At 42.5% G+C, this 26188-nt stretch overlaps 1 protein-coding gene across 1 annotated transcript in view; it reads left to right on the plus strand.

Moving 5' to 3' along the window:
- Anxa2 (annexin A2) overlaps positions 1 to 21093 on the plus strand; it is a 39830-nt gene extending 18737 nt beyond the window's left edge. The window contains exons 4-13 of the mRNA XM_047538535.1: positions 6800 to 6894; positions 9959 to 10072; positions 13143 to 13233; positions 13969 to 14048; positions 15378 to 15437; positions 17222 to 17315; positions 17884 to 17979; positions 18476 to 18534; positions 19606 to 19728; positions 20742 to 21093. Of these exons, the coding sequence (XP_047394491.1) occupies positions 6800 to 6894; positions 9959 to 10072; positions 13143 to 13233; positions 13969 to 14048; positions 15378 to 15437; positions 17222 to 17315; positions 17884 to 17979; positions 18476 to 18534; positions 19606 to 19728; positions 20742 to 20801 (872 nt within the window). The 3' untranslated portion in view covers positions 20802 to 21093. The remainder of the gene's footprint in view (positions 1 to 6799; positions 6895 to 9958; positions 10073 to 13142; positions 13234 to 13968; positions 14049 to 15377; positions 15438 to 17221; positions 17316 to 17883; positions 17980 to 18475; positions 18535 to 19605; positions 19729 to 20741) is intronic.
- The last annotated feature ends 5095 nt before the right edge of the window (positions 21094 to 26188 follow it).

The raw sequence follows: 26188 nt of genomic DNA on the forward strand, positions 1-26188 counted from the left end.
CCCAGCTCTCATCTCACAGCAGTGCTGGGAGCCGGAGGCCAGTGTTGAGTCGTGGCCATCCTTACTCTGAGCCCAGATTTCCTTTTTAATGATATTTGTCTGCGTAGCCGTGTAGGTGCCAGACCCCAACCAGGTGGTTATAACACACAGGGGAGAGTCCCCTGTCCTTCTCATTATTGGCATCAGCTTTCATTGCTGCTCCTCCTGGCTGCTTTCTTTTTTGTGAAAGCTGTTACTTCTTTTCCCTGCAGAAATTCCAATACTGGCTTCACCCAAGGACCGTGAAAGTAACCAGACCTTTGCTGGAGTCAGCAATGCTAAGTAACTGAGTTCAGGGCACACCTGCTAATTTCCCTGGCTTCTGTTTGTCTTTCCTTTTCCCTTTCATGAGGTGACAGAGTAGCAAGGCAGATAGTGCTTGCATTTTATGCATGTTCCTTCATTTACAGTTTGAATCTCCTGCTTTTGTTTTCAGGCTGGTCTTGGGAAGCAGACAGAGATCTAGATCATTCAAGTATCCAGTGGAATTACCAAGTAGATGATGCCTTAGCACTTTTCTAAGGAGCTCAGCTGAGGTGGGATCAGAGCAAAATGGGAATAGAACACATTTCTGCACCAATATTTCTTGGCACTTAACTCAATTGGACTTTTCCTGAGTTGGGACTGTGTCCCCAGCTATGCCAGACGTGGCAGAGGCCCAGGGCTCTCCAATTCTTGTCCTGTCTGGTGTTTGTTTTCTCTCCCATTTCTCAGGCAGCTGTCAGAGTTTATCCTCTAACTGGACCATTGATCTATGTGTGCTAAAGGCAAAATTGTTCCCCATCTCCTCTGTACCCTGTGTTTTCATAGACACCCCTTTCCCCAGATCGAATGCAGGCAGGCGCCAGAGAACACAGTAGGTGTGTATCTAGTCTTTTCTGCATCCTGGAAAAAAGAAATATATTTGTGGTCTCTGTCCTCCAGGGTGAGAAAGCTGGGAATAGGGAGAGACACTGTGCCCCAGGATCTTGCAGGTCTTTGTCCTATGTATTTCCCAGAGTACTACATCTGTCACTGCTGTTTATTCAGAAGACTCTCCTTTCATCTGTTGCCCATCCTGGTTGGATCCTCGGGGTTCTGTTTTGCTGCATGATTGAGAGAGGTGACTCTGGGAGCAGGAATTCCAGTCTTGCCAGCACTGTGGCTTATTGTGGGAAGGTTCTTTTGGGCAGTGATGTGTGTGTGTTGGACAGGGGGCTTCTCTATCCTAAAACCGCACCAGTAGATGGGTGACTCGCCAGCATAGCAAGCTTATTGGAAAAGACTGCTTCTCTCCACCAAGTTTTTAATGACTATATCTGGAAGAGTGTTCTAGCTCCTTCTGTTGAAAAAAGTGCAGTTGGGTTATTTCTTCAGTAGCCATATATCGTTACTGGGTGTCAAATTATTACCTAGAGGTTGCTAAACCCAAGTGCATTTGTATGACTAAATAGTAAGCCTAGTTCTATACACTTATAGACATAACCATCCCTGATCCTGTCTTAGGACCTAGCTGGAGGAGTGTGATACAAAGAAGTATCAGAAGTATAATTTCAAAAAGGTACAAACATGACTCATATGTAGATAAGCATGTCAAACATTAGCAAAGGGGATAATAATTACACCCACTTAATGTGGACAAGAGAAAAATGGCAGGATATATGCAAAGCATCTAATAAAATACCTGGCACCTGGTAGGTGCTCAGTGGAAGGTTGCTGTTCTAATCAGTAAAATATGTCCACATGAATGCACCCAGGGTTCTGTGGTCCTGTCCTTTCGTTGGCATGCCTCTGACCTTATATAAAGATGAGGTCTTCCAAACTTTGATACCACTGTGTCCAAAATCTGAGCTGAGTCATGGCTTCTCCCATGATCTAGATAAGGAGAGAATCTGGGCAATTTTCCTTTACTTTCCAACCAGTCATCCCCACCCTAGGGCCTCCTGAGCCTTTCATCAAACACAAATGAAATCCATTTTCTTTGTGCAGTCAGTGTGTCTCCACAGCTGTGAGTCAGCATCCTGTTCCAAATGGCTGTTGGTTCATTGCCATGAACAATAGAGACACACATTTTCCATGGAATGCCAGACTGCGGAGCTGACTTGGGGTTTCTACCCACAGAGAGGAGGAGGAAACTCCAGGAGGCAGATTTTGTGGTTTTGGACTCAGCCATCATTTTAGACTGCAAATCTTCTTTTTACTTGAAAAATATGGCAGATGGCTGAAGTCACCCAGGACCCCAAAGTTTGCTGCTTGAGTCCCGCTGACAGTGGCTCCTTCAAATAGCATTCACTTTGCAGAGCGATTGCTTCAGGTTCACCAGCATTTAGAACAGTGACTGACCTTTGGATTCACCCAACTGGAGTGTCGAAAATGCTGTAGTTAACTGATTAGAGTAGCAGACTATTTTCATTCAAGGAGTAGATGCTTAAAAACCTCATTGTTCTATTTCCCATCAGGAGCTAAATGAGTATATTTGTGTTTGGGCTCCTCTCCAGTGTTGCAAAATCTTCTATTTAGTTTTTTTTTTTTTTTTAATTTGTTCTTTTTAGATATACATGACAATAGAGTATTTTGACATATTATACATACATGGAGTATGACTTCCCATTCTTGTGGTTGTGCATGATGTGGAGTTACACTGGTCATGTATCCATATATGAACACAGGAAAGTTATGTCTGATTCATTCTACTGTCTTTCCCATTCCCATCCCCTTCCCTTCCCTTCATTCCCCTTTGTTTAATCCAATGAACTTCTCTTCTTCCTTCCTTAATTTCTATGAGTTTTTAAAAGACATTTTAAAAAGTCTGCCTGGATCTCAGAATTTAGCACGTTCTCTTCTGCCTTCCGTGGGATCCCCACCCACGTGGCTGTGTCCACAGTGTGAGCCTTTGCTTAGAGGACTTTGTGACTGCCCATATCAAACACAGGGGGATGGGATGGAAAAGAAAGCATTGTTCAGATTGTTTCTTCTTCAAGCTTTTGCCCCACTCGCTCAGTTTCTTTTAGCTCCTAAATCCTCTGTCCAGCAAACCCTTTCCTAAACACTGAAAATGAGAAGTCAGAAGGTACAAGTTCAGAGAGGCAGAGCCTCCTCTCACAGGTATCTGCAGCTGTGTGCATTGCAGAGTTTTTCCCAGCGTCCAGACACTGGCTGAGTGCTGTTGGTGGTTGTGCTGGCAAAGATAGCTGAGTGTTCTGGCAACCTCCTTCCTGCATCCTGAGCAGCAGTGGAGAGGAATGATTGACCCTTGGAGCTTTAACCTGTACCCATCTATTTTCCACAGGAATAAACTGCCTCATCCATTAGGATAGCAGGCCGAAGGAAGCAGTGGTGTCCTCAAGATAAGACATTTCAGTCCCGCTGGCAGATACATGTCTTCTGGTGTTTCAACATAGGTCCTACCTTCAGTGGCATGGACCAGGCAGATGATCCTGGGCTCCATGAACTTTTCCTCTTTCAGTTCAATTGGAAACATGTGGACAATGGTGTGGGAGAAATAGCTGATGTGGATGGAGTTTTGGGCATCCAGGGGAGGAGTCTTCCCTCCTGAAACTCCATTTAGTTTCTTTGTAGTTACTGGCATTAGCATGTGTGTAGTGCACCTGATGGTCCCAGCACATTGGATATAGCATCTCAGTGACTGTTTGCTTGGTAAATAATTTAGGTGAATGCACTGAGATGCCTTCAGACTACAGTTGGTGCTGTCTCCTAGGTGAGGCTCAGGTTAATCACCAGAGCTCTTTACGGAGATTTCCAATAATTGGATTGAATTCCAACTCTGCTGGCTGGACACTTGGCTGTTATATACAAAGGCAAAAAGCTGTTTCACTAAGAGCAGAGGACTACACAGCAGTTTGTGAGCTGAACTCTTCTTAGGTGTTATTTCTTACCTGAGTTGTTCAGACAAGAGTAAGCAATAAGGGAATGCCCTAAAATTGCTGTCAGCCCCATACCTCATAGAGATAACTGGTGGATGTGACACAAGTCTTGTACACAGGCAGCTTTCCAACAGCTTCTCACTCCCCTCCTGTGGTTGGTTATCCGTTTCTGTCAGTGAGTCTCACACAAGGGGTTACTCAGGTGTTGTTGAAATGCTGCTACTGGGGTCCTAAGTTCTAGATAGTCTTAATCAGTAGAGCTCAGATAGGATCCCAGGGGATTGTGTTTTTAATAAGTACTCCTGGGGATTTCAGTGGTGGCCAGCTGGGGACCACATTCTGATACAAACTTACACTTTGCTTTTATTTCTGAGAATATCATGTATTATGGGTCAGTATTCTATGTTTAGGTCAGTGACTGGTAAGTTGATTTCAGGAAATGTTGAGGTTAGAGAATAGAATTGTATTTCATTGTGATTCTTCAGCATTTTTCAGATATGGGTAATAAAGTATAAGGCAAAAATACATTAATGGGGGAGTTAGATTGCACATGTATATGGGTAGGTGTACACACCACTAATGCAGACATAAGTGTATTAAAGTAGCCTCAGTGCCAGGTTTGTGGGCACATGTCTGTAATCCCAGCAACTTGGGAGGCTGAGGCAGGAGGATGGCAAGTTTGAGGCCAAACTTGGCAACTTATCAGTAATTGAGTGAGAACTTGCCTTAAAAGAAAAAATAAAAAGAATTGGGGATGTAGCTCAGTGATAGTGCCCCTGGGTTCAATCCATGGTACCAAAGGAGTGAGTGAGTGAGTAAATAAATAAATAAATATAGTAGCCTTGTAACTTTAATGAGTTTCTGATTAAAACTTCCCAGTCCATACCTAATCAAAACTAAATGTAAATTTAGGCTTGATTCTGTTTTGTAGTGTGGAGATGGGGGTAATTGTTAATGCCCCTTCCCTTGTGTGGGTGTCGACATTGAGACCCAGGGGACAGGTGTTTATACTGGTAACAGATGCAGAGCTGGGTCCTAGTCTCTGAGCACTGAATTCTTCATCTATAAATAGGAAGAGAAATAGCTGTGCCCACTTGGTTGTTGTGAGGATTAAGTAAGGTAGCATGTGTTAGGATGTTTGGAGACAGAGGGGAATTATATAGATATAATTCCTTGTTATTATGCATACTGTTTTATTCCAACTGAAGTATTTAGAACCACATTAGGAATCTCTTGAATTAATTTGTTGATTCTAGATCAATAAATTGCATGTCATTCACTGTGTACTTAAAAAATGCTTTTTGTGGTCATAGACATCCCACCCTTCAGATGATCACTATTCAAACTTTGGTATAAAGGCTTCTAGATATTTTCTTACCCATACATTAAATTTTGCAAAAATCATATTAAACTGCTTTGCAACCTGTTTGTTTTTTGTCTATTTAATTGTATATTGTGTATATTTTCAATATCAGTTAATATTTCTATGCTATCATCTTAAATGACTGCATAGTATTCTATTATATGGACAAGAGAACATTTAACCCACCTCTTATTGGACATAAGATTTTTTTTCCCTTTATTTTTTGATATTACTTACAAGTCTGAAATAAGCATCTTTGAAGCTCACTCTCATATAGTGATTGGGTTTCTATGTTTACTATGATACTCTAAAAATCAGAACTAAAGTTATAGATGCTTCAGTTAAGAAAGCAACATATTGGGATGAACTCACTTTGAAATGAGTATATATACTTTTAAAAAAGTATTATTTTTATACCCAGAAATTCTAACTTTATGCTTTTTAGACTATACATTTGAGAGGTAAAGATACTACCTCTGTGGGTCTGCTCATTGCTTTTGCCTCAAAATGTTGTATTTCTGGCCTCCATTTCTTTCGAATTCCTCTGGGCCAAGCTGTTTGCAGTTTGCCAGTGACCTTGTGGGCTTAGCAACTATGCTTTGTCGTCCAGAATTGCCTATCCAGTATGACAGAGACTTTCCTTTTATTAAACAAAGTTCATAATCAGTCGGGAGAGAGACCTTCCACATTCTGAATCCTTAAAATCATGCTTTCTTAAGTTAAATGGCATGTTTGGAGTATTTCTGATATAAAATTGGAAACTTTTGGATACCAGAAGGCATTGCTTATCTTTGTAAATACACATGTTCCAATTAAAATAGGTACTAAAATATTTTGGTGGCACTTCAAAACTCCCAATTTAGATTTAATTTAGATTAAAACACTTACTCTTTTTAATAAAGTTATAAAATTGATTATTAAAATTGCCTATTGTAGATTAAAAGCAGTGGAACGTTTATTTTTCCTTACAAAACAATTTAGTCTTCAATAAGTATGATTATATTAATCAATTATGCTATTAAAATACAACTGCCATATTAAATCTGACTCATTTGTCATGACAGTTTTTATAATTATAGAAATTATACCTAGCTGCTTATGTAGTCATAATCCTGCAATAAATATAAATAATTGTCTCTATTAATTCATTTTTGCAGTTACTGTCTATTAAATTCCCAGTTATATAGCAATTTGGCGACCTTCATTTAAAATCCTCCTAAATCTTTGTTGTTCCATTTGACTGCCAAAGCTACACAAACGCACTTCCTACTGTTGATTCCAGAAACCAATTTAGGAATAAAATCGTTTTTCAATACAAACATTTAAAAGGTAAATTTAGGCTTGAGGTTTGAAGCTTGCAGGGAAAAAAGGAAAGAGGGTGTACATGTTGGGTACAGTGTGCTGACAAAAGAGAGAAAACTAATCTTGATGTCCCGGTATTTCAGTTTGCAAAACTCTGCGTAAGACCTTCTATCTTAGCCCAGAGTACTAGAATGTATAGCTGAGTAACTGTTCACAATTTGTATTTCCATAGGTGTGGATGAGGTCACCATCGTCAACATTTTGACTAACCGTAGCAATGCACAGAGGCAGGATATCGCCTTCGCCTACCAGAGAAGGACCAAAAAGGTACGGGTATTTCAGGGATGGAGGGCATACCATGTTGAATTTGATTTCTTTGCCATTGTGTTTTCTTTTTGTGGATTGTGGCTTTCACCAACTAAGACCTTTGGGAACGCTTGCATATCCAAGGTTTCCCTCTTACGTCCTTGTAAGGGTCACTCCTCTTGCACACGTGGGAGCTCAGACATAAAGACACCTTCTATTCCAACACTCTCTTATTCCATCCCAGCATACATGGAGGGGGAAATTCTGGGAATGAAAGTTAGGAAGGAATAGAGAATAACAGAGTGCTTACTGTGTGCCTGGGGTTGGGATCAGTTCTCTACAGCAACTTGTTTCATCTTTATGACTTCTCAAGACTCTTGATATGATGTTTCTAATTTAATTTCAGGACAATGGCCTCCACTGAGTATTGACGGTAGCACATTCCTCTCATTCTTTAAAAAACAAAAACAGACAAAACCACCCAAATTCTTAAGAGTTTGGCAACGAATGGGCTTATGGGTAGTGCATTGGGTCTACCAGGCTATCTTCAGCATGCTATGCTCTACTATTTAAAGAGTCTTTGTGTGCTTTTTCCCTTCACTTGTCCACTGGTGGTTAAAGAGCAACCAGCACTTGTTCATCCTTTATTTTGTTGCAGTGTTAGGAAATTTTATTTTTAAGGATGTGCTGCTTTATTTTTAACTTCTTGCTATTAAAAGCTTTTGATTTATTCTTGGACAGTGAAGTAAGAGTGGCTTCCTGCAGCTCCTGTTTGACTTAGGGCTTTCACTTATAGCTACAGTAGAGGTGAGCTGGAAGGATTCTGGAAGAGAATTTCTGTTCTTGGGATTGACATGACCACCAGGGTCCTGGGAGTTGTAGGTCAAGCCTTTCTATAGCTCTTTCCTTCACCCTCTGAAACAGTTGGAAAGGACAGAAATAGGAAAGCAGCTGGCTTCTTTCATCTCATATGCATTACAATTCTTCTTCCACTAGATTTATATTAATCTTCTGTGGTGAGGCATGGAGGGGAGTGTTTTATTTCTGCAGTTTCCCCAAAGGATTTATAAGCTAGCAGAGCCAAGTTTCTGTTGGAACAGAAGGTCCACCACTTTGGACAGTAGACAAATAATTGCTCATTCAGCTGTCACTGACAGAGTGGGGTCTTGGAACACACTTGTGTATACACAAACATAGAGGCCTCAGTCTCGATTTCAAATTAGGTAGGTGGAGAATAAAACTCACATACCCTGTTGGAAGGAAGGCATTACCAGAATTGAGGTGGGGTTCAGCAACTGCTCAGGCTTTGCTATGTGATGGGGGCAGCTCACTGTCCTGCTGATACTTGAGGAATCTTTGCATTGGGCCAGGGAGAATCGCCTTTTACAGAACGAGCGAGCTTCTGAAGGAAATCCCAGAGCAGAGCCATTTGAGTTGTTTGCAGAGTATGGTGGGGATATGAATCCAGACTGCCCAGGTGGTTAACTTGAAGACTTGGGCACAACCAGCAGATATGGAGAGGAGCTGGAGTGGAGAGAGGACTGATTTTATTCTGATTCTTTTACATTTAAGCAGATGCCAGGTGTGAGTTTTTCCAATATCAAGAATGGTTGTGTTTTATTTATCATTTTTGGAATTTTTGCTAAGTGCAAAGCTGTGTGCTAAACATTCTAAGAAACAGGAAGTTGAACACCCATAAGGAGTTCAGAATAGACGTGGAAGAAGTCAGTAGGTGCCCAAATGCTATTTGAGGTCTGAGTAGAGAATGGGTAGTGGGGAGTGTTAAGGGTAGGCTAAGTTTGGAATCACCTAACCTCAAAGTTCCAAATTGGAAAACTGGTGTTATAATTAGGAGGTGCAGCTTTGTGTTCTTAGCACATTGGGAAGCAGGAGAAAGTAGGTGGCCAAAGGTTCTGAGGATTTCTCAGATCCATGTCAATTCTAACATTCTTGGCATCTGTGAATGGTTTGAGAAGATAATCTGAAGCAGGCTGCACATCACCTTGTAGAGCTTGCAGGTACCTCCAGGGGCTGAACATCAATCGATTCTGTGGGTGCCACTGGAAAGCAGGAGGGAAAGAAAGTAGGGAGAGAAAAAGGAAAATAATGAAAAGAAAGAGAATTAAAATGGTAGAGATAACCATGGCCCACTGCCCAGGATTTGTAGAATGTTTAATCCCCTGAGAACGCATCTTTAAAAACCATATTGAATTAGGTGCTGCCTCAGATCTCTGACTTAAAATCACATGTTCTTGGTGACACACGATCAAGAAACAATACACAGCAGGCATGTCAAGGGAAGTCTGGGGGTTTAGTTCCCACCATCTCAGTCAACACCATCCTGATTCAGTATGGACAAGTTGGTGTTTCCTCAGTATCAGATGAAATGTTTTGCACAGGGAAATTTCATAAACCCACTGCTGCCACGTTGGGGCCTGTGGTTCTTCTGGAGGTTTTGAGGCACCACCCCTGGAACAGCTGTGGAAAAACCGTCTGCTGCAGGATCTTGGCAGGTCACAAGAACTCCCTCCCCAGCAGGCTCTCCACTCTGCCCAGCTCCTTCCTGTCAGGGGCCTCACACCAGAACCTGCCTTGTCTTCCACAGGGTGTTGACATGCTTGAGTATATTATGGTGCCTTCATGCTCAGAGCTCTTTTCTTTTTGTTTAATTTTTGTGTGTTGTGGGTTTTTTTTTTTATCCTAATCATGAACTCATTAAATGTATAGATAAATGGGCTCCTCTGTGACATTTATAAACATGCATATATCCCTAATGTCCCTCTCCTGCCCTCTGCTCTTACTCCTGAAGCTTTAGGAGGAATAGCATGCCATTCCAGTTCCCTTTTCATGATTAGAGGAGAAGGCTTGGGTCTTAATGGATTTCATTACAGTAAAACCTGATAACTAGGGTTCTGGCATCTGGGTCTGATGGGTAGAGGGAGTTTGACCTAAGACCCCAGAGTGCTCAGAGGCTTATAACCTGCTCTACAAACTTTAGTCCTCTTACTTTCATTTTTACTCTCCAGTTCTAAAGTGAATATTGGTTACCAACCACATTTACTATGTGATTGCTGTTTTTCTAAAGGAACTTGCATCAGCACTGAAATCAGCCTTATCTGGCCACCTGGAGACGGTGATTTTGGGCCTATTGAAGACACCTGCTCAGTATGATGCTTCCGAGCTGAAAGCATCCATGAAGGTAAACACGTGTGAGATGTTAGCTCTGTCAAATCTGCCATTAATATTTGTGAATTACAGCTATTTGAGTGTAATTAGGTGATTTTCAGTTTTGTTGAATTCTCATTTGGGATTTTTTTTTTTTTAATGAACTGAAGCTATAAGTTTCAGGATTTGTACCAAAAATATTTCACTTACTTTTTTTAAGACTGCAAAGAAATTTCATGATGCTGAGAAGTCAGTTACCAGCTGCTACGACTCGGCACCTGGGCGATTGGAATACCATTTGGGAAAACTACTTCCTTGATTACACTTCCTCAAGAAAGATATGTTGTGATATTAAGGAGAAAAAAGAACTTGTAGCTTTTGTTAAGCAGAGCTTGCAAATTCTGCCCATGCACTTGTGGGTGTCTCTTCCTCTGCCCTTCTCCCTGTCATGTCCCATTGTTTGTTCCAAGTTCTGACAAAATCAGAACAGCATAGTGCACGTGAGGGGTGGTTTCAGGTTGCGAATGGTATTTGTGTTTAGTTCAAAGTCTTTTAGTGATGTTTTCTCTTATGTTTTTCAAAGTTGTTTTGAACTTGGAAATTTAGGTAAATTCTCAAAAATTCAAGGTTTTAACCCCCCTGAATTTTGTGTATCCCTAAGGTACCAAATATTTAAGTGTAATGCACCAATGTATGCTACAGCAAAGCACATGGACCCTTTTCAGTGTGTTTGCAACACTTTGAGTAATCTGATACTGCCCCCTGCTGATACAACTGGGAAAATCCTCTGCAGCTGGGGAATGCCTTAGTTCTGATTTTTTATTCTAAGTCTGAGTGTATTTTCTGTGATGCCACTGTTTCTGAATTATGAACAGACCGAGCTGGAAGCCTGTCACCCTGGCTAATGTCACAGTTCAGTTGCCATCCTTTCCCAGAGAGCCCCTCAAGGCTGAGGCTGTTTTGCACGCGGAGCATTTCCAGGGCCCCCAGACTTCATAGCTCAGACTTCATAGATACTTTTACTAGTATCTATGCTTCGAGATCTATTGTTAAATCCTTTTCTTCTTTCAGTTCTTCGTGAAGCTTAGCTCAAGCTATGCTTAGTTTATTTAAGTGGACTTGCTCTGAGTTTTCTTAGCCCTTTACACTGCAGGGAAGGTATAATCAAGAATGATGACATGTCAACACCACTTAGTGATAGGGCTTGATAAGACAGCTCTCCTGCACACTGAGGCTTAGGACCTTTGGAGCTTTGGATGGCCTCTCCAAGGTTTCTTCTGACCATCAACAGATCAGGTCATTGTATTTTCATCAAGAATCCATTTAGTTGTGATTCCTGTGATTTTACTAGTATCTATTACTAGGTTTTTGTGACTTGAAACAGACCTGTTCAAGCTGTCTGTCACTGTTGTAATCTATGTAATTGGACCCAATGAAAGGTGCTTTAATTGCTAAATCTTTGACCTTGGGCCAGTTCTTCCATTAGCTATCATAGTTGAGTACCTCTGTGAAATCCATAAAGTTTGAAGTGACATTAACTGAACTATGCTTAAAAAAAAAAAAAGTCTGTTTTGACTTCTGGCAAAACCAGTGGCAGTATCTGCCATATGTTACAGTTGCCTTTGTGACAGAAATTGTAGGCAATCTGGGGAAAACTTGGGCTAAGTTCTGGAAATTACCAAGGTCACCTTCAAATGTAGAGATCAAAACACTTTGAAATTTCTCAGATATTAACACTGACATATCATTGTGAAAGGAAACAAACCTTTCATTACTCGCCTATCTTTCCTTTCACAGTGTTGGGGTACAGCATTTCTTTCAGCACATGACTTACTTTTAGATTATATTTCAGTCATCCTTGAGACTGAAAATTGCCCCTCCCCGTAATATTCAAAGACACCCAGTAGTCATTTCACAGCATCTACGCAGAATGTGGCGTGGACCTTTTGCTAACAAGGGAAGGATTCTTGGCTTTGCCGGAACCTCTACAAATCATGATAAGAGCTCTGGAAGAAGAGCCATTGGCCCAAAGATTAGATTAAGAATAAAATTCAAAATTAACCATTCACCTGAGGCTTAGCTTAGATTATACATACTACTTTTTCAAGGGCATATAAACCCTAATAAGTTTAATTAATAGCTGACACATTTTTCGTGTGGATAAGTAAGTTTCTTATTGTATTAACACCTTATAATTGATTTACATTTTAAACAGTTGTAATTCTACTTAGTTCAAAGTGATATTTCCATATTCGGAAAGACAAGTATTAGAGAATCCTGATTATTAAATCTTGACTTTGATCATGAAGCCAGCTTTGAAATACATGTTTCATTGAGTCCTTTCAAGCTATCTGGCACACTCAAAAGTGTATATATTAAATTTGAATACATCACTCATAAAATTCTTATTCCTTAATAAAGTGTTGGTGTCTAGGTTTATTTGGCACTTCATTATTTTCTTTTGCTTCTCTAAAATGCCCGAAGAGTGCATAATAATCAAGCAAAAATGGAAGTACAAGAATGAAATTTTTAATATTAACCCAATTTTACATTTCAAAGAAGAGAAGTTAAAAATTTTATCTTCTCTATACCTTTTTCTGGCAGGAAGACTCATTCTAATCTACCAATGGTGTCCACAAACGACAACATAAAACTTCTATATTCCTTTATTTTAGATTAGTGAGAAGCATTGTTTAATGAAGATAGTTTTTTTCCCATTTATTAAAGTAGTGAGTGGTTATTATAGAAATTAAAAAGTAAAGAAAACTAGGAAGAAGAAAGAGTTATTTTTTCAACCCGTCATCAAAAGGACACCACTTTTAATGTTTTGGTGTATTCCATTACTATCTATTCCCACACACTTTTTAAAATTTTTAGCCTAGTTAAACATGCCACTCATGCCATCTTGTGCTCTGGAGAAGCATTTTTTAAAAGAATAGAAAAATGCCATTTTTTGTTGAAGAATATAGTACAGGTTGCTCTGTAGGCATGTGGAAAGGAGAATGCTGACAGATCCATCCATGTTTGAAGTTTACCTGATGGAGATCAGAGAAGCAGGCCAGTGAGGAGGAAGACTGCTGACGTCTGCGCTTCTTGGTTCACAGGGGCTGGGAACTGACGAGGACTCCCTCATCGAGATCATCTGCTCAAGGACCAACCAGGAGCTCCAGGAAATCAACAGAGTCTACAAGGAAAGTGAGTGGCCTTATTTCTGTGATCTAGCCTCTCAGCCCAGTTCCTATGACTCCCTCATGGCCACCTGGGTCAGTGTTTGGGAGGGGGTTGCCAAGATTGTGAGCTGCCATGTTGGCCTTCCTGGTGAGGCTGGATGTGGTCCTGGCCCCTCTCCTCCATCTCCTTGCTGCCTGTTTTGATTATTTCATTTTAATAGAACTTTTGCAAAAGAATAGATAGCAGGAAAAGGGGAGAAAAAATTATTTCTAAAAAAGATTTGATAGGGAGAAGAAGAAAGTACTATGTACATATGCTGTGTATTGGGCTCTATCTATTCTCTCTGTTCAAGAGGTTCCCAACTCTGGACTATGGGTAACTGAAGACTTATTGCAAGAGACCCCTGATCCAGTGTGCACCTAGCAACCTAGGAGGCAGTGGGTAGAATAAATAACATACTTTATATTGATACTATATTTCAGTATAAAAGATTCCCTGATCAAAGTGAGCCCTGAGGAACCCTGACTTGATTTAGACCTGTTTGTCCCTTGTCACTGACAACTCTAGCCCTGATGTCATGGGGGCCAGCATCATTCTCAAGAGTCCACCCCTGGTTTAGGGTTCGGGAGCACAGGTGCCTCCATGCTGACACAGCTGTTCCTGCTTTTTGAGGCTTAGTCGCTGTGGGGGTTAATTGGAGTGGGAGACTGGTTGGCTGCACAGGCAGAAAGCATCAAACTAGATGTGTTGTTTTCAAAGTGTACAAGACCGATCTGGAGAAGGACATTGTTTCCGACACATCTGGTGACTTCCGCAAGCTGATGGTTGCCCTCGCAAAGGTGGGTTTCTGGGTTTATTTCACTGGCCTTGCTTCCTCCCTAGGCAAGTCACATACCTCATTTTATACTTGAGAGCAAATTAACTAAATCCTCTGTGCCTGCATCAGAAATTCTGCTGCATTTCCGACAGTGGGTTTGCACTGTCGCTGCAGAGTTGTCATTTTTGGATAATAGGATTTCTTATCCTGAGAAACCGCATGGACAACTGGACTTCGGGGGCCAGGGAGGAATAGGCAGTTCTCAAGTTCTGGCCTGGATTTATGTGCCAAGCTTCTCTGTGTGACTTAGGGAAGGTCACTTTGCCTCTATCTGTGGTCACACAGGCTCATTGGAAGTGACCCTCTGTATCTCTCACTTCCCACTTCTTAATGAGAACGCTTACCCATGTGGTCCTTTGTCTGGGATGGGGCTGTCTTTGTGGAACTGGTGGCTAACGGCCACACATTAACGTGAATGAAAGGTGCTTCCCCTGTGAATCTTAAGTTCTGACTGTGTGCCACTTAATGCCCGCGTCAGGGGAAAGAGGGAAATTCTTTTCTCTAGGAACCCCGATGGCAAATGACTGATTCGTGTGCTGCACCCTGGCCCACTCTCATCTCCATTATTATAACAGCTCCCTGGCTCTCCTCTTCGTCCACCACCACACTGTGTACCACCATCCTCGGAGCTTTGTGTAACTCACCTTCTCCATCTTACTCTGCTGATCAAAACCTGTTTCTGTTGCATCAAATCCAGACTCCCAGCTGCCCTCACCCTGGCCCTCTCCACCTTCATCCTCACCACTGGGCTTCTCCCTAACTCTGCTCTGCCCTTACTGATGCTGTCCCTTTTGTGGAGAATGGCTTCCCATCTCCTCTTACTCATCATTCAGGGTTCAGCTCCAGCCCCACCCCATTATTCCCAGACCTACTGACACAGGTCTCTGGAAGGATTCTTCTTTCTTTTGCATTTTATGTCATCTGAGTGCTCGAGGGTGTCATCTTACCATTTGTTCCATACTTATTTCTCCATTCAGATTGCAAGGTCTCTGAAGGAAAGGATTAAATGTCTTCAGCTCTTCTCAGGGAGTGGGGATGGGGATCCCATAAGGTGCACAGCCAGGTCTGGGTACTGAGGGGGCCAAGGAAGGTGAGGTGTAGCAGCTATTTCACCACCTGGACCACCTCACTCTCCTTGGTCTTGTCTAGACTCAAAGTGAAAAGAAAAATGATAAGTGGGTGCTAGTCTAGGAAATTAAATAGTGACTTGCACAGGTTGGGGGGCAAACATTTTCAGTTTTAAAATACACAAAGGAATAGATTTGATGTTCTTATTTCCCCCCCACCCCAGGGTAGAAGAGCAGAGGATGGCTCTGTCATCGATTATGAACTGATCGACCAAGATGCCCGGGTAAATACAAAACTCTGTGGTTTGAATTCCTATTTTCTTATAAATCTCTGGAGAATCTGTATAGTCATCTGTTTTCTGTGTTGCAAATGGTCTCCAAACTTAGTGATGAAAAACAACAACAGTTATTATCTCTCAGTTTCTGTGGGTCGGGAATTAGGGAGTGGCTCGGCCACATGATTCAGGCTCAGGGTCTCTTGTGAAGTTGCAGATGAAATGTTGGCCAGGGCCATGGTCACCTGAGGGCTTAACTGGCTCAGGGGGATCTCTTTCCCAAATGACTAGCCCATGTGACTATTGGCAAGAGGCCTTAGCATCTCTCCCCCTGGGCCTCTCCTGAGGGTAGCTTGAGTGGCTTCACAACATGCAGCTGGCTTTCTCCAGAATGAGTGATCAAGAGTGAGAGCAAGGAGGAAGCCCCAGTACCTTTCGTAACCCAGTGTCAGGAGTCACAAACTGCCCCTTCTGTCGTACTTTATTCATTAGAAGTGAGTTCCTGAGGGGCTAGGGTTGCGGCTCAGTGCTTTTAAGATAGCATGGGTGAGGCACTGAGATTGATTCTCAGCACCACATTAACAATAAAAAATCAATCAATAAATAAAATAAAGGTATTTACCTTTATTTTATTGCCTTTTTTATTACAATACCTTTTATTTATACAACTAAAAGTATTTTTTTTTAAAAAGTGAGTTCCTGAGTCTAGCTTACAGTCACTAGCTAGAGAATTTACTTCCACCTGTGGAAGGGAGGAATTTGAAAGAATTTGTGGTCATGTTTTAAACCCACAGCAGTCTGAGAGTATGTTTCTTCTTTGCTTTCTGGGAACAGTATTTATTAGGAGGTATTTCCTTTAATGCTGGTGTTAATTACCAGATTGGTGGTTGATTCACTCACCCTCATTCAGGCTTCGCTTGTCTAGAAGCATCAGATTTTGTGGGGTGGGATTTGGCCATGCACACCAACAGAGTGTGTGGGGAAGCAGAGAGAGGCGAAAGCAAGACCCGGGATGGGGAGGCTTTCTGCTGTGCTGTGATCAGGAGCAGAGAAGAACAGCAGTCCTGTCTTCCTTTTCTGGCTGAAAAGAACTTGGCCATAATCTCTGAGAACTAAAAGTGAAGCCATGTATGTTCCTCTAAACTATTTGCTTTATCCAGAAGGTCAACTGTTATCTCAAAGTGTGCCATGAAAGTTGCAGAAAAAATTTTAATTTAAATTTTATTTTAGTTTTACAATTTAAAACATTCTGGGCAGCATGTTTAGCAAGAGTTAGAGAAGAGTTTTAAATCAATAATAGAAACTGGGTTTCGTAGATGATGGGAGAATCAATGAATGAATATCTCTCCTTGTAGAAGCCTTTCTTCCTCACTTTCTGGTCATTCTTAGCTTTACTTACAACCCTTAAATTTTCCCCAAAATTGAAAAATCAGATTGGACTGACTCCTTTTCTGCTCCATCACTTCCTGAGGTTCTGAGAAGCTTGGATGGGGCTGCCTTCTTTGTACGAGTCTAATGTCTCAGTCCCTCTTTATATAAAAAGCTCTCAGCCTTTCCCTTCGTGTTCTTGGAAGGAGATGTGCACAGCACTGACCTTGTCACGAGCTCGAGTCTTATTTTGTATCTGTCTGTGCCTAATGAAGATGGCTTGTGATTAAGACCTAAATGGTACATTTTTGGCCAAGTGTGCAGGGCAGTCACCCTTTCTCATTTGGCACTGAATTAACATGACATTTCTTTTGACCTTTTTTGGGATCATGTAGTTAACTTTTCCTTGTTGGCTATGCTCGTAGGATCTCTATGATGCTGGAGTGAAGAGGAAAGGAACCGATGTTCCCAAGTGGATCAGCATCATGACTGAGCGGAGTGTGTGCCACCTCCAGAAAGGTGGGTGCTGTGCCGAGGAGGTCTTGACACCTTGGGGCTCTGGGTTGGGCTGGGTGGTATCCATGCTGGGGCTCAGGTCTGCAAGAATAAGGCTCACTCGCTACTTGGCACTCCCATAGGCTCTCCAGTTTTCTTTCACCAAGTCCATTTGCCTTTCTGTCATTCTGGAGTCTTCTCTCTTCCAAATGGTTTCCATGTTTGGCACTTGGTTTGCTTCCCTTTTTTGTTTGAGGACCATTTTATCTTGACATATTTGTTGAAATAGAGTGCTTGGCTGGATGCTTTGTAATGCTTCTCAAGGCTTCCAGATGGAAAGGGTTCCACTCAGGGAAGATGGACCTGGTACAATCTGTGACCTGGGAAGTGCCATATGGGACAGGTGCATGACCTGCTGCTCTACAGTAGACTGGTGCAAGGTTGGCTCTGGTCCATGAGGGCAACCTCTAGCTGCCCAAGACACCACCTGTGATCATCACATTCTTTTTTATCATGGTGCATAGCTATGTGGGTGACGTTGTAGCCTTGACGAGTGACTCTGACAGGATGACAATTTGCTGCTTTTCCTTAGTATTTGATAGGTATAAGAGCTACAGCCCTTATGACATGTTGGAGAGCATCAAGAAGGAGGTCAAAGGAGACCTGGAAAATGCTTTCCTGAACCTGGGTAAGCAAGTTTAGCCCACCCATCCCTAGTGGACATCAGCTTTCAGTGGACAGTATGGAATTGGGGGGAATGAACGGCCATCCTCTTAAGTGAATTTAGAAATTCATTAAAAAAAAAAGAAATTCATGAATTTCTATACATGATTTGAATAGTTTTGAAATCTTAATTCTATTCATAGAAGGATACAAAACTGAAGAAGGGCTTAAATTGGTAGAACAGAGAGTTGCCAGGGGGACTCGGGCAAGAGAAGAGGGGGTTGTGGTGGAGAAACTCACATGTGTGCTTGGGTTTCTGCAGCACTCAGGGTGCCCTGGTTGAAAACCAGAGTGGAACTTAGTATATCAGAGGATTCCAGTGTCCCTTAACCTTTTGCATCCTGCAGCCCCTGCCTGCTGCCTCAGGTCATTTCTGGTGGGTTCCCCGGGTCAGGTCATCATTTCCTCCTGGCGCAGGTGAGATGAGCTCTGCACCTCTGACACCTGTCTTCTCTCCACAGTTCAGTGCATTCAGAACAAGCCCCTGTACTTTGCTGATCGGCTGTACGACTCCATGAAGGTAAGGGCAACTGGCCAGCAAGCCCATGTTCCCACACTAGACTCTCATTTTGTGCCCTAAACTGTCTCCTTGACTGGTGGATGGATGGAGGGAGGGATCCCAGTGTCTGGATCTAATCAGCTGTGGTTACATTTGACAGGTGAGAAAAGCACAAATCCATGTTCTTGGAACTGCCTGAACATGTGATTGGGTTCAGGGAGAAAATAAGTGCCCCTGGAGGGAGGAAGTGCTAGGTGGTGGTGCTCTGATTCCTGCCAGTGTGGTTCAGTGATTTTCTTCTGTTACCTCCAGAGGAAAGACAGGCGAGGATGGGAGTAGTAGTGAGCACCCCCTATGCCATAGCCTTTGTGCCCCTTACTTCCCCTTAAATCCCGACCACAAACCCTGCAAGGCTTATGTTTTTTAAAGATGAGGGTACTGGAGCCCACAGAACCTCAGTCTGCTTGAAGTTACGCAGCAGATCTGCACCTCTAACTCCAAAGCCAGCCCTGAAACTCTCCCTCAGCTAACCATCTCTTCCCACAAACCCAACACATTTTTCATGCCTGGGACATGCCGTGTAGCCATGCCTCCAGGCCTTTGCTGCTTCTTCCTGGAGCACCTTGTCCATGCTGCTTCTCTGCCATTTCTACTTGAGTACCAGGTCAGATGTGACCCCTTCCTTGATGCTCTTAGCCTGAGGCTCTGGAAGTACACTTAGGTCCGTATTGCTTGTACCATTCACACCGACACACAACCATAAAAAGATGTGTTGTCAAGTCCTCTCTAAGCCCCCAAGAGCAACCTTTTGTTAGGTACATAAAGGTGCAGGCTTCTTGAGCTGAGCTTTGCAAGAATAGGTGCTCCATAGACATTTATTTATTAAATGGACAGTGTAAGTTTTGTGGTGATTAAATCTTGGTGTTTGGAATTCCAAGATGGTCATTTTTCTGGAGGGAAGAGTTTCATGATTGTGTTTTTAGTCTTATAGGGCAACCTCAAGAAGCAGGAGCATGCCAGAAAACATATTAGGTATTTTTAATTGATAACATTGTTGGGGGATTTAACTTGGAATATCAACTTCACTTTCAGGGCAAAGGGACTCGTGATAAGGTCCTGATTAGAATCATGGTATCCCGCAGTGAAGTGGACATGTTGAAAATTAGGTCTGAATTCAAGAGGAAGTATGGCAAGTCCCTGTACTACTACATCCAGGTAAGGCCCATGGTGTTAGGTTGGCCCTGCCTGGTCATCAAGAGGGTCTGTGATCCCTAGGCAGCTAGCCACCCAGAACAGTGGAAGAATATGATTTTTCTTTTTTTCTAAGTCCCTGGGGAGATGTTTGTCTCCAAATATCAGGAATTCACTTTGTACCCTTTATGATTTGTCCTGGATTCTGTAGAAACAGGCCAGTATTTTATGTTTCCCATATGTTACTCTACAACGATAATTGGTGTTCATGAGGATGATCCTACAAGGGTTGGTGACATCCTAAAGAAACTTCGATGACCAATTAAATTTTATATTTTGTTGTATTTCTATTTCTTGAAAAATTCTCAGAAAACCTGGACAGCATTTAGTCACTCGGCACTTCCATCTCTTTAATCAGTTTAGTCTGTGTCCATCCTGGAGTGATGGAACATTGGCATAAAGAAGTGATCTCATTCACATGGTGCCATGGTGCCTCATCGAGATAAGCTTTGCCATTCCCCTTTCTAAAAGATTCTGAAATTTCCAAAGGCGTGTGTGTGATCACTAAGGATATATTTTGAGGTGGGTTTGGTTGACCCAGGCTTCTTAGGGCATATGTTTAAAGTTGAGGGACCAGTTAGACTCTTAGTAATTGTTTCATCACCTCACCAGCACACTTCCTTGTGACTTAAGAGTCCATGACACAGCAGAGGGGTGGAATGGTCCCCGGTCCTCTGTGGGAGGGTCAGGGCACAGGAGGCACAGGGGGACTATTTGCAGGACTTCACTGCAGGAGGAGCAACTAGCTCTTCTCTCTGCCCTAGGGCTTAGAAGTCTCCCACGTACCTTTTCCAGCCACGCTCCCAGAGGGCCTGACAGAGCTGTGACCCTCTAGTGTCTCATGCAGGAAGGACCTGCAGAAACCTCCCTGTGTCTTGGGAGAGGCTCTGCTGCGCTCCAGGGCTGCTTGCAGGTTACTGGGGACTTGGGTCTTTTTCCTGATACAGTATTTCTCTTTTCTCCATGGCCACTTGTAGCAAGACACCAAGGGCGACTACCAGAAGGCACTGCTGTACCTGTGTGGTGGAGATGACTGAAGCGCAGCAGGGTGGGAACGCCCAGAAACGGCGCCCCCTGTGCTCCCACCTAACGTTTTAGAGGATCAGCTTGCGACTAACAGACCCCTGTCTCCTCGTGTGAAGATAATGGTAGCCTTGGCCCCCACCTTCCTTTAGTTGCCTAAGCATTGCCTGGCTTTCCCATCCATTCTCTCCTTTAAGCCAAAGAAAAGAACATTCCAAGGATTTGGAAGTGAAGTCTATGATGTGAAACACTTTGCCTCTTGTGTATTATGTCGTGAATAAACCGAGTTTTTACTTTAGAAACAAATACTTTGTTGGCTTTGCTTTCCATTTAATGGTTTAAAAATCAAACCTGCTTAGGATTATATTGTTCAGTGGGTAAGCCTGTCCCTAAAGGAAGAAGGTTCTAGAACTGAGCCATCTGATTCAGTAGACGTGATCCAGAGGTGACTCTTTAAGTCTAAGTGAATTTAAATCATACAAAGTTAAAAATTCAGTTCTTCCTTTATGCTATCCTCATTTCAAATTCTTCGTATCCACCTATGGTGAACAGCTAGTATATTGGATATCACTTGGGGAGAGCATTTCTATTATAATAGAATGTTCTGTAGGCAGCACTACCTGCTCAGGGGATGGGAGGACCTGTGGAGGGAATACCCCCGAGTGACTCCTCACCTGCCCATCTTTCTAAAGGTAAATTAGGTGAAAAGTATTTTGTGGTCTCAAACTTGGGAATGGGTGGGGAGGTGGATTCTGTTTAGCAAAATATTGTTAATATCAGCCGGGCACCATGGTGCCGCCTATAATCCCAGCAGCTTGGGAGGCTGAGGCAGGAGAATTGAGAATTCAAAGCCAGCCTCAGCAAAAGCGAGGCACCAAGCAACTCAGTGAGACTGTGTCTCTAAATAAAATACAAAATAGGGCTGGGGATGTGGCTCAATGGTTGAATGTCCCTGAGTTCAATCCCCAGTAGCCACCCCCAATATTGTTACTATCTCTACACATCTAAATAAGTAGCATCCTGCCCCCCACTTCAAGAACTCGGTGCCAGTGAGCTGGGCAGCAGCATTCCTGTAAAGGGCTAACGAGTGGATCGAGAGCACAGAGAGGAAGCTAATGTCTTTGAGTGGGTGGGCTGGGAAAGATGAAGTGAGAAGGAAGCATTTCAGCTGTGCCCTAAAATCTCAGATGAAGTTTTAGAGCTGGGAGGAAGCTCTCCATGTGGGCTCTTAAGGTTCAGATAATGGATAGTTATCATTTGTGTGACACCTGCCAAAAGGTACAGCAACCACCTAGAGGGAAGACCATGGTTACTTCTCACTGTTCTCCCTTCCCAGCCAGTTGTCTGTGTCAGTGATTCTGGTGTGTTCTTGTACAAATAGACTCTGCATACTAAAGGTGTGTGTGTGTTTATATGTCTACCTGTGCTCATAAATGTGAAGGTGCTGTTTATAAGCTGCTGTCCCAGGTCCCCAAAGACTTCTTACCTGAGTACTTTCCCGAGCAGAGTAAGGCTGACAGAAGTGGTAACACCTCCCAAACCCTTCTACGTCAGAGGGTGCTGTATCAACTGCTAAATCTTGGCACCTAAGTGAGGTAGAGCAGACTCAGTAGTTTGCAGGGACCGGGCAGGTAATGGAAATAAACGTGTGAAATGGGCTGGCTGACTGGGAGTGGGGAGTCTAGAGAAGTGGAGGGTGCCTATCCCACTTAAGTCATCCAAATTCATTGTCAACAGCAGCAGCAGCAGCAGCAGCAGCAGCAGCACTGGGGACCAAAACAAATACATCTATGAGCTGATAGGTTGGTTATTGTGATCCCTTTGTCAAACTGGATGGAAATTTGGCTGGAGTGTATCTCTTTAAGATTTTACTGAGATTTTCTTCTAAAACCAGGTTATGCAAACATAGGGTGTTTTATCAAATGTGATCTCCAGTGCCCATTAGAATTGATGCCCCAAATCCCAAGAGGTACTCTTCCTTGTGCTTGAGGCAGAGTTCAAGGAACTGCATAGGAAGAGGACCTTTCTGTTTAACCCTAAATGATCATGTAGAACTCAGAATGGATAGGGCTGGGAGAGGCTGTTAGGAGCAATGATGCAGATTAGGAAGCAAGTAGGCATTCTTTCACCCAAACAACAAGTTTCAGGATGCAAAGAAAATAGTCGAAAGAAGAGACAAGATGGTGTGGGTAGGGGTTGCTGGGGAGGCTGATCTGGCTGGCCCAGACCCTCCAGCAGGTGTGAGGGAAAATCCAAAAGGCAGGCTGGCACAGGGAAGGCTCCTGGAGACCTGCTCCAGACATGCCTGCTGTCTCTCCTCTGTGTGGAGCCATGGATGTCTTGTGTTTTCCAAAAGTGTTAGTGAGGGCACATGGAAATTTGGTCTCATTTTCTTCTGGATTCCAGCCTGTCCTCTGTCAAGTTCTCCAAACCATTTCTTGAAGTAAAGACAACCATCTGGAGATTTGAATATTCTCCCAAACAATTTTACTTTGCAAAGAGCAGGGAAAGGGCACCAGGCAAGCTTTCACATTTTGGGAGCTGATAATAATAAAAGTTTGATTTTATTCTTTGAGGAATAAAAGGCAGTGGATGTGTTGCATAGCCAAGCAAATTTATTATACTATGACACTGTGAACAGGAAAATGTCATTTCCCCCCTGACCCGGGTAGGAGCTGAGCAGGGCTGTCGTGTTGCGCAATTTGATACATCCTTCACTCCGTAGTCTATGTGTACATTCTCTCCCCTGAGGCTGTAAAGTGTACAACCTGAGCAACCATATATGGTCCTTTGTTGGGACCCCCAACCACCCAGCATGCATCAAACAGTTTGTTAGGTATTTTTCCAGAGTTGGCTTTCAAATTAAAAAGTAAGAAGACAAATCTTACTTGGAAACTCAGATGAACAACTCAAGGTCCCCACCCATTTTACCAGGCTATGGGCAAATGACTATGTATATGAATCTTCCCCTGTAGGTGAAGTTCCCTTGGTGTAAATTATTAGTAAAGATAGATAAGGCAGGGAAAACCAGGCTCACAAAGTAGCTACATTTAGCAAGAAAAATGATTTGAGGACAGAAATCTTTTAAATCAATTTTTAGTCTCTAAATGACTCCAATCTCCAGGCTTCTCCCTGCGTTTTGACAAATGGCTTTGGCTTCTTATCCACATCAGTTTATTTGACCTCCTTTTTCCATCAACTACCAAAATGAAAACTCCACTGCAAGAGAGAGAGAGAGGGAGCAATTCTGAACGTCCCTTAGCAATGAGGCAGAACATGCTATAGCCATCAAGTTCTAGTTGTTCATTCTATTTATTGAAAAAAGCCTGTAGCCTGATTTCTTTTATGCGAGTACATTTGAGCAAGCAAAGTTTATAGAGATGACTTATCTCATTACATTAGAAGAGTGATTTGCTATCTCAGCATCTATAAGCAATTTTAACAGACATTTCTGGATGAAGAAAAGCTTTTGTAAATATATGCGAAAGACACGATTTCATCAAGCATTAAATTGGAGGTGCCCTGGAAAAATATTACATTTGTGCATTCAATTAGCTTGATTGTGGCTGAATTTTGTCCACTGAAGGCAGCATTTCTGCAGAAAAACAGAAACATTCCCTATGTCAGCAGGTTTCCTGAAACAGAAAAGCACACTTTCTCCACTGCACAACCTCTTTTGCATTTGTGCTGTTCCTAGCTCGGTGCTCCTAATCAGGCCACTCAGTCCAGTTCATGATGGAGAGTGAGGAGAGAGAGCACCAGAAATCTCTTTTTTTAGCCTTGTAGAAATGGCAACCCAACGATCCCAGTTTACACAGCCTGCTTCCAGTCTGAAAGCTAGACAAGCTCTGGGCAAAACTGGTTTGTGGTCAAGAATGGACCTAAGTCCTCCAAACTTGCCTCCTGGTATCTTCAGGGCCTCTCTCTTCTTTAGGGTTCTGTAGGATGCTGTTTAAAATTGAGCGCAGCCGCTGGCCCATATCCCTTTCCCAGAGGTAAGTGTACAGGATCCACCTTAACTTCCATCCTCGAATAAAAGCTTTGTTGTTCAGTTACTGGGAAGAGAGGAGTTAGTAAGTAGACTGGTGGGGTGCAAGAGGAGCTGGACCCCTAAAAACACAGTGAAAAGATGAGCCAGGTACAGTTGTACACCACTTGATGACAGATGTACATTCCAAGAACTGCATTGCCTGGTGAGTTTGTATTGTATCAACATCATAGAGCACACTTACACAAACTAAGGTGGCTATGATATCACTACGTAATATAATCTATGGGACCATCCTATACGTGGCCCATCACTGAACAAACTATTGTTATAGGGTATGTGACTGTTCAGGATGATCAAATTGGAATGTTTCTAGCTATAATTCACTGTAGCCCAAGGATATTATATATTTGCTTTCAGGTAAATTTCTAAAATCAAATTGTCAATTTCAAGAGATAATAAGATTCTGGAACAGAATAAACAAATGTTTGAAACAAGTTTTATGTCACTGTATCAGTCAGGTTGCCAGATTTCAATTTTTACCATAGATTCTTGAGCTTTAGAGAATCATTTTGTCTCAAAGGGCAAAATTTGTCCTAATAGGTATGAATTCATACATGACTAGGAAGATTTGGGTGGGAAATATTAAGTGCTATTTTACTTTTTGGTATGGGGGACTGAACCCAAGGGAACTTAACCCCAGCCCTTTAAGGTTTTTGGTTTGGTTTGGTTTTTTTTTTTTTTTTTTTTTTTTTGAGACAAGGTTTTGCTGAGTTGCTGAGACTGGTCTTGAACTTGAGATCCTCCTGCCTCAGGCTCCCAAGTTGCTGGAATTATAGGCATGTGCCACCATACTGAGATCAGGAAGATTATTTATTTTTTCTTTTCCTTTTTTTGTTTTTTCAGTAAAAGGGATTGAACACAGGGGTACTTAACCACTGACCCACATCTCCTGTCCTTTATTTATGTATTATTTATGTTGAGACAGAATCTCACCAAGCTGTGTAGGGCCTTGCCATTGCTAAGACTGGCTTTGAACTGCAATACTCCTGCCTCAGCCTACTCAGCTGCTGGAATTAGAGGTGTGCACCACCATGAACAGCTTAGGAAGATTTTTGAAGTCTGGAGTTAATGCAGGTAATGTCTTGTCTTAGTTGTTCACTTATTCATTTGTTGACTTATTCATCAACTCAGTAGGCATGCCTGCTGTGTGCTGGTCACTGAACTGAACACAGGAGGTGAGGGGGATAAGAACAAGGCAGCACTGACCATGTGCAGCAAGAAGGGCGGCAATGTAAACCACAGTACTTGGGGGTGCAGAGTGACTGATCCTCATCTAGGAGACACCTGCAAGGTTTCTGGGGAAGGCAATTCTTAAAGCAGGATATTTTTCGATATCTTTTTAATTAAGAG

The sequence above is a fragment of the Sciurus carolinensis genome, chromosome 2, assembly GCF_902686445.1.
Source record: "Sciurus carolinensis chromosome 2, mSciCar1.2, whole genome shotgun sequence".
NCBI lineage: Eukaryota > Metazoa > Chordata > Mammalia > Rodentia > Sciuridae > Sciurus > Sciurus carolinensis.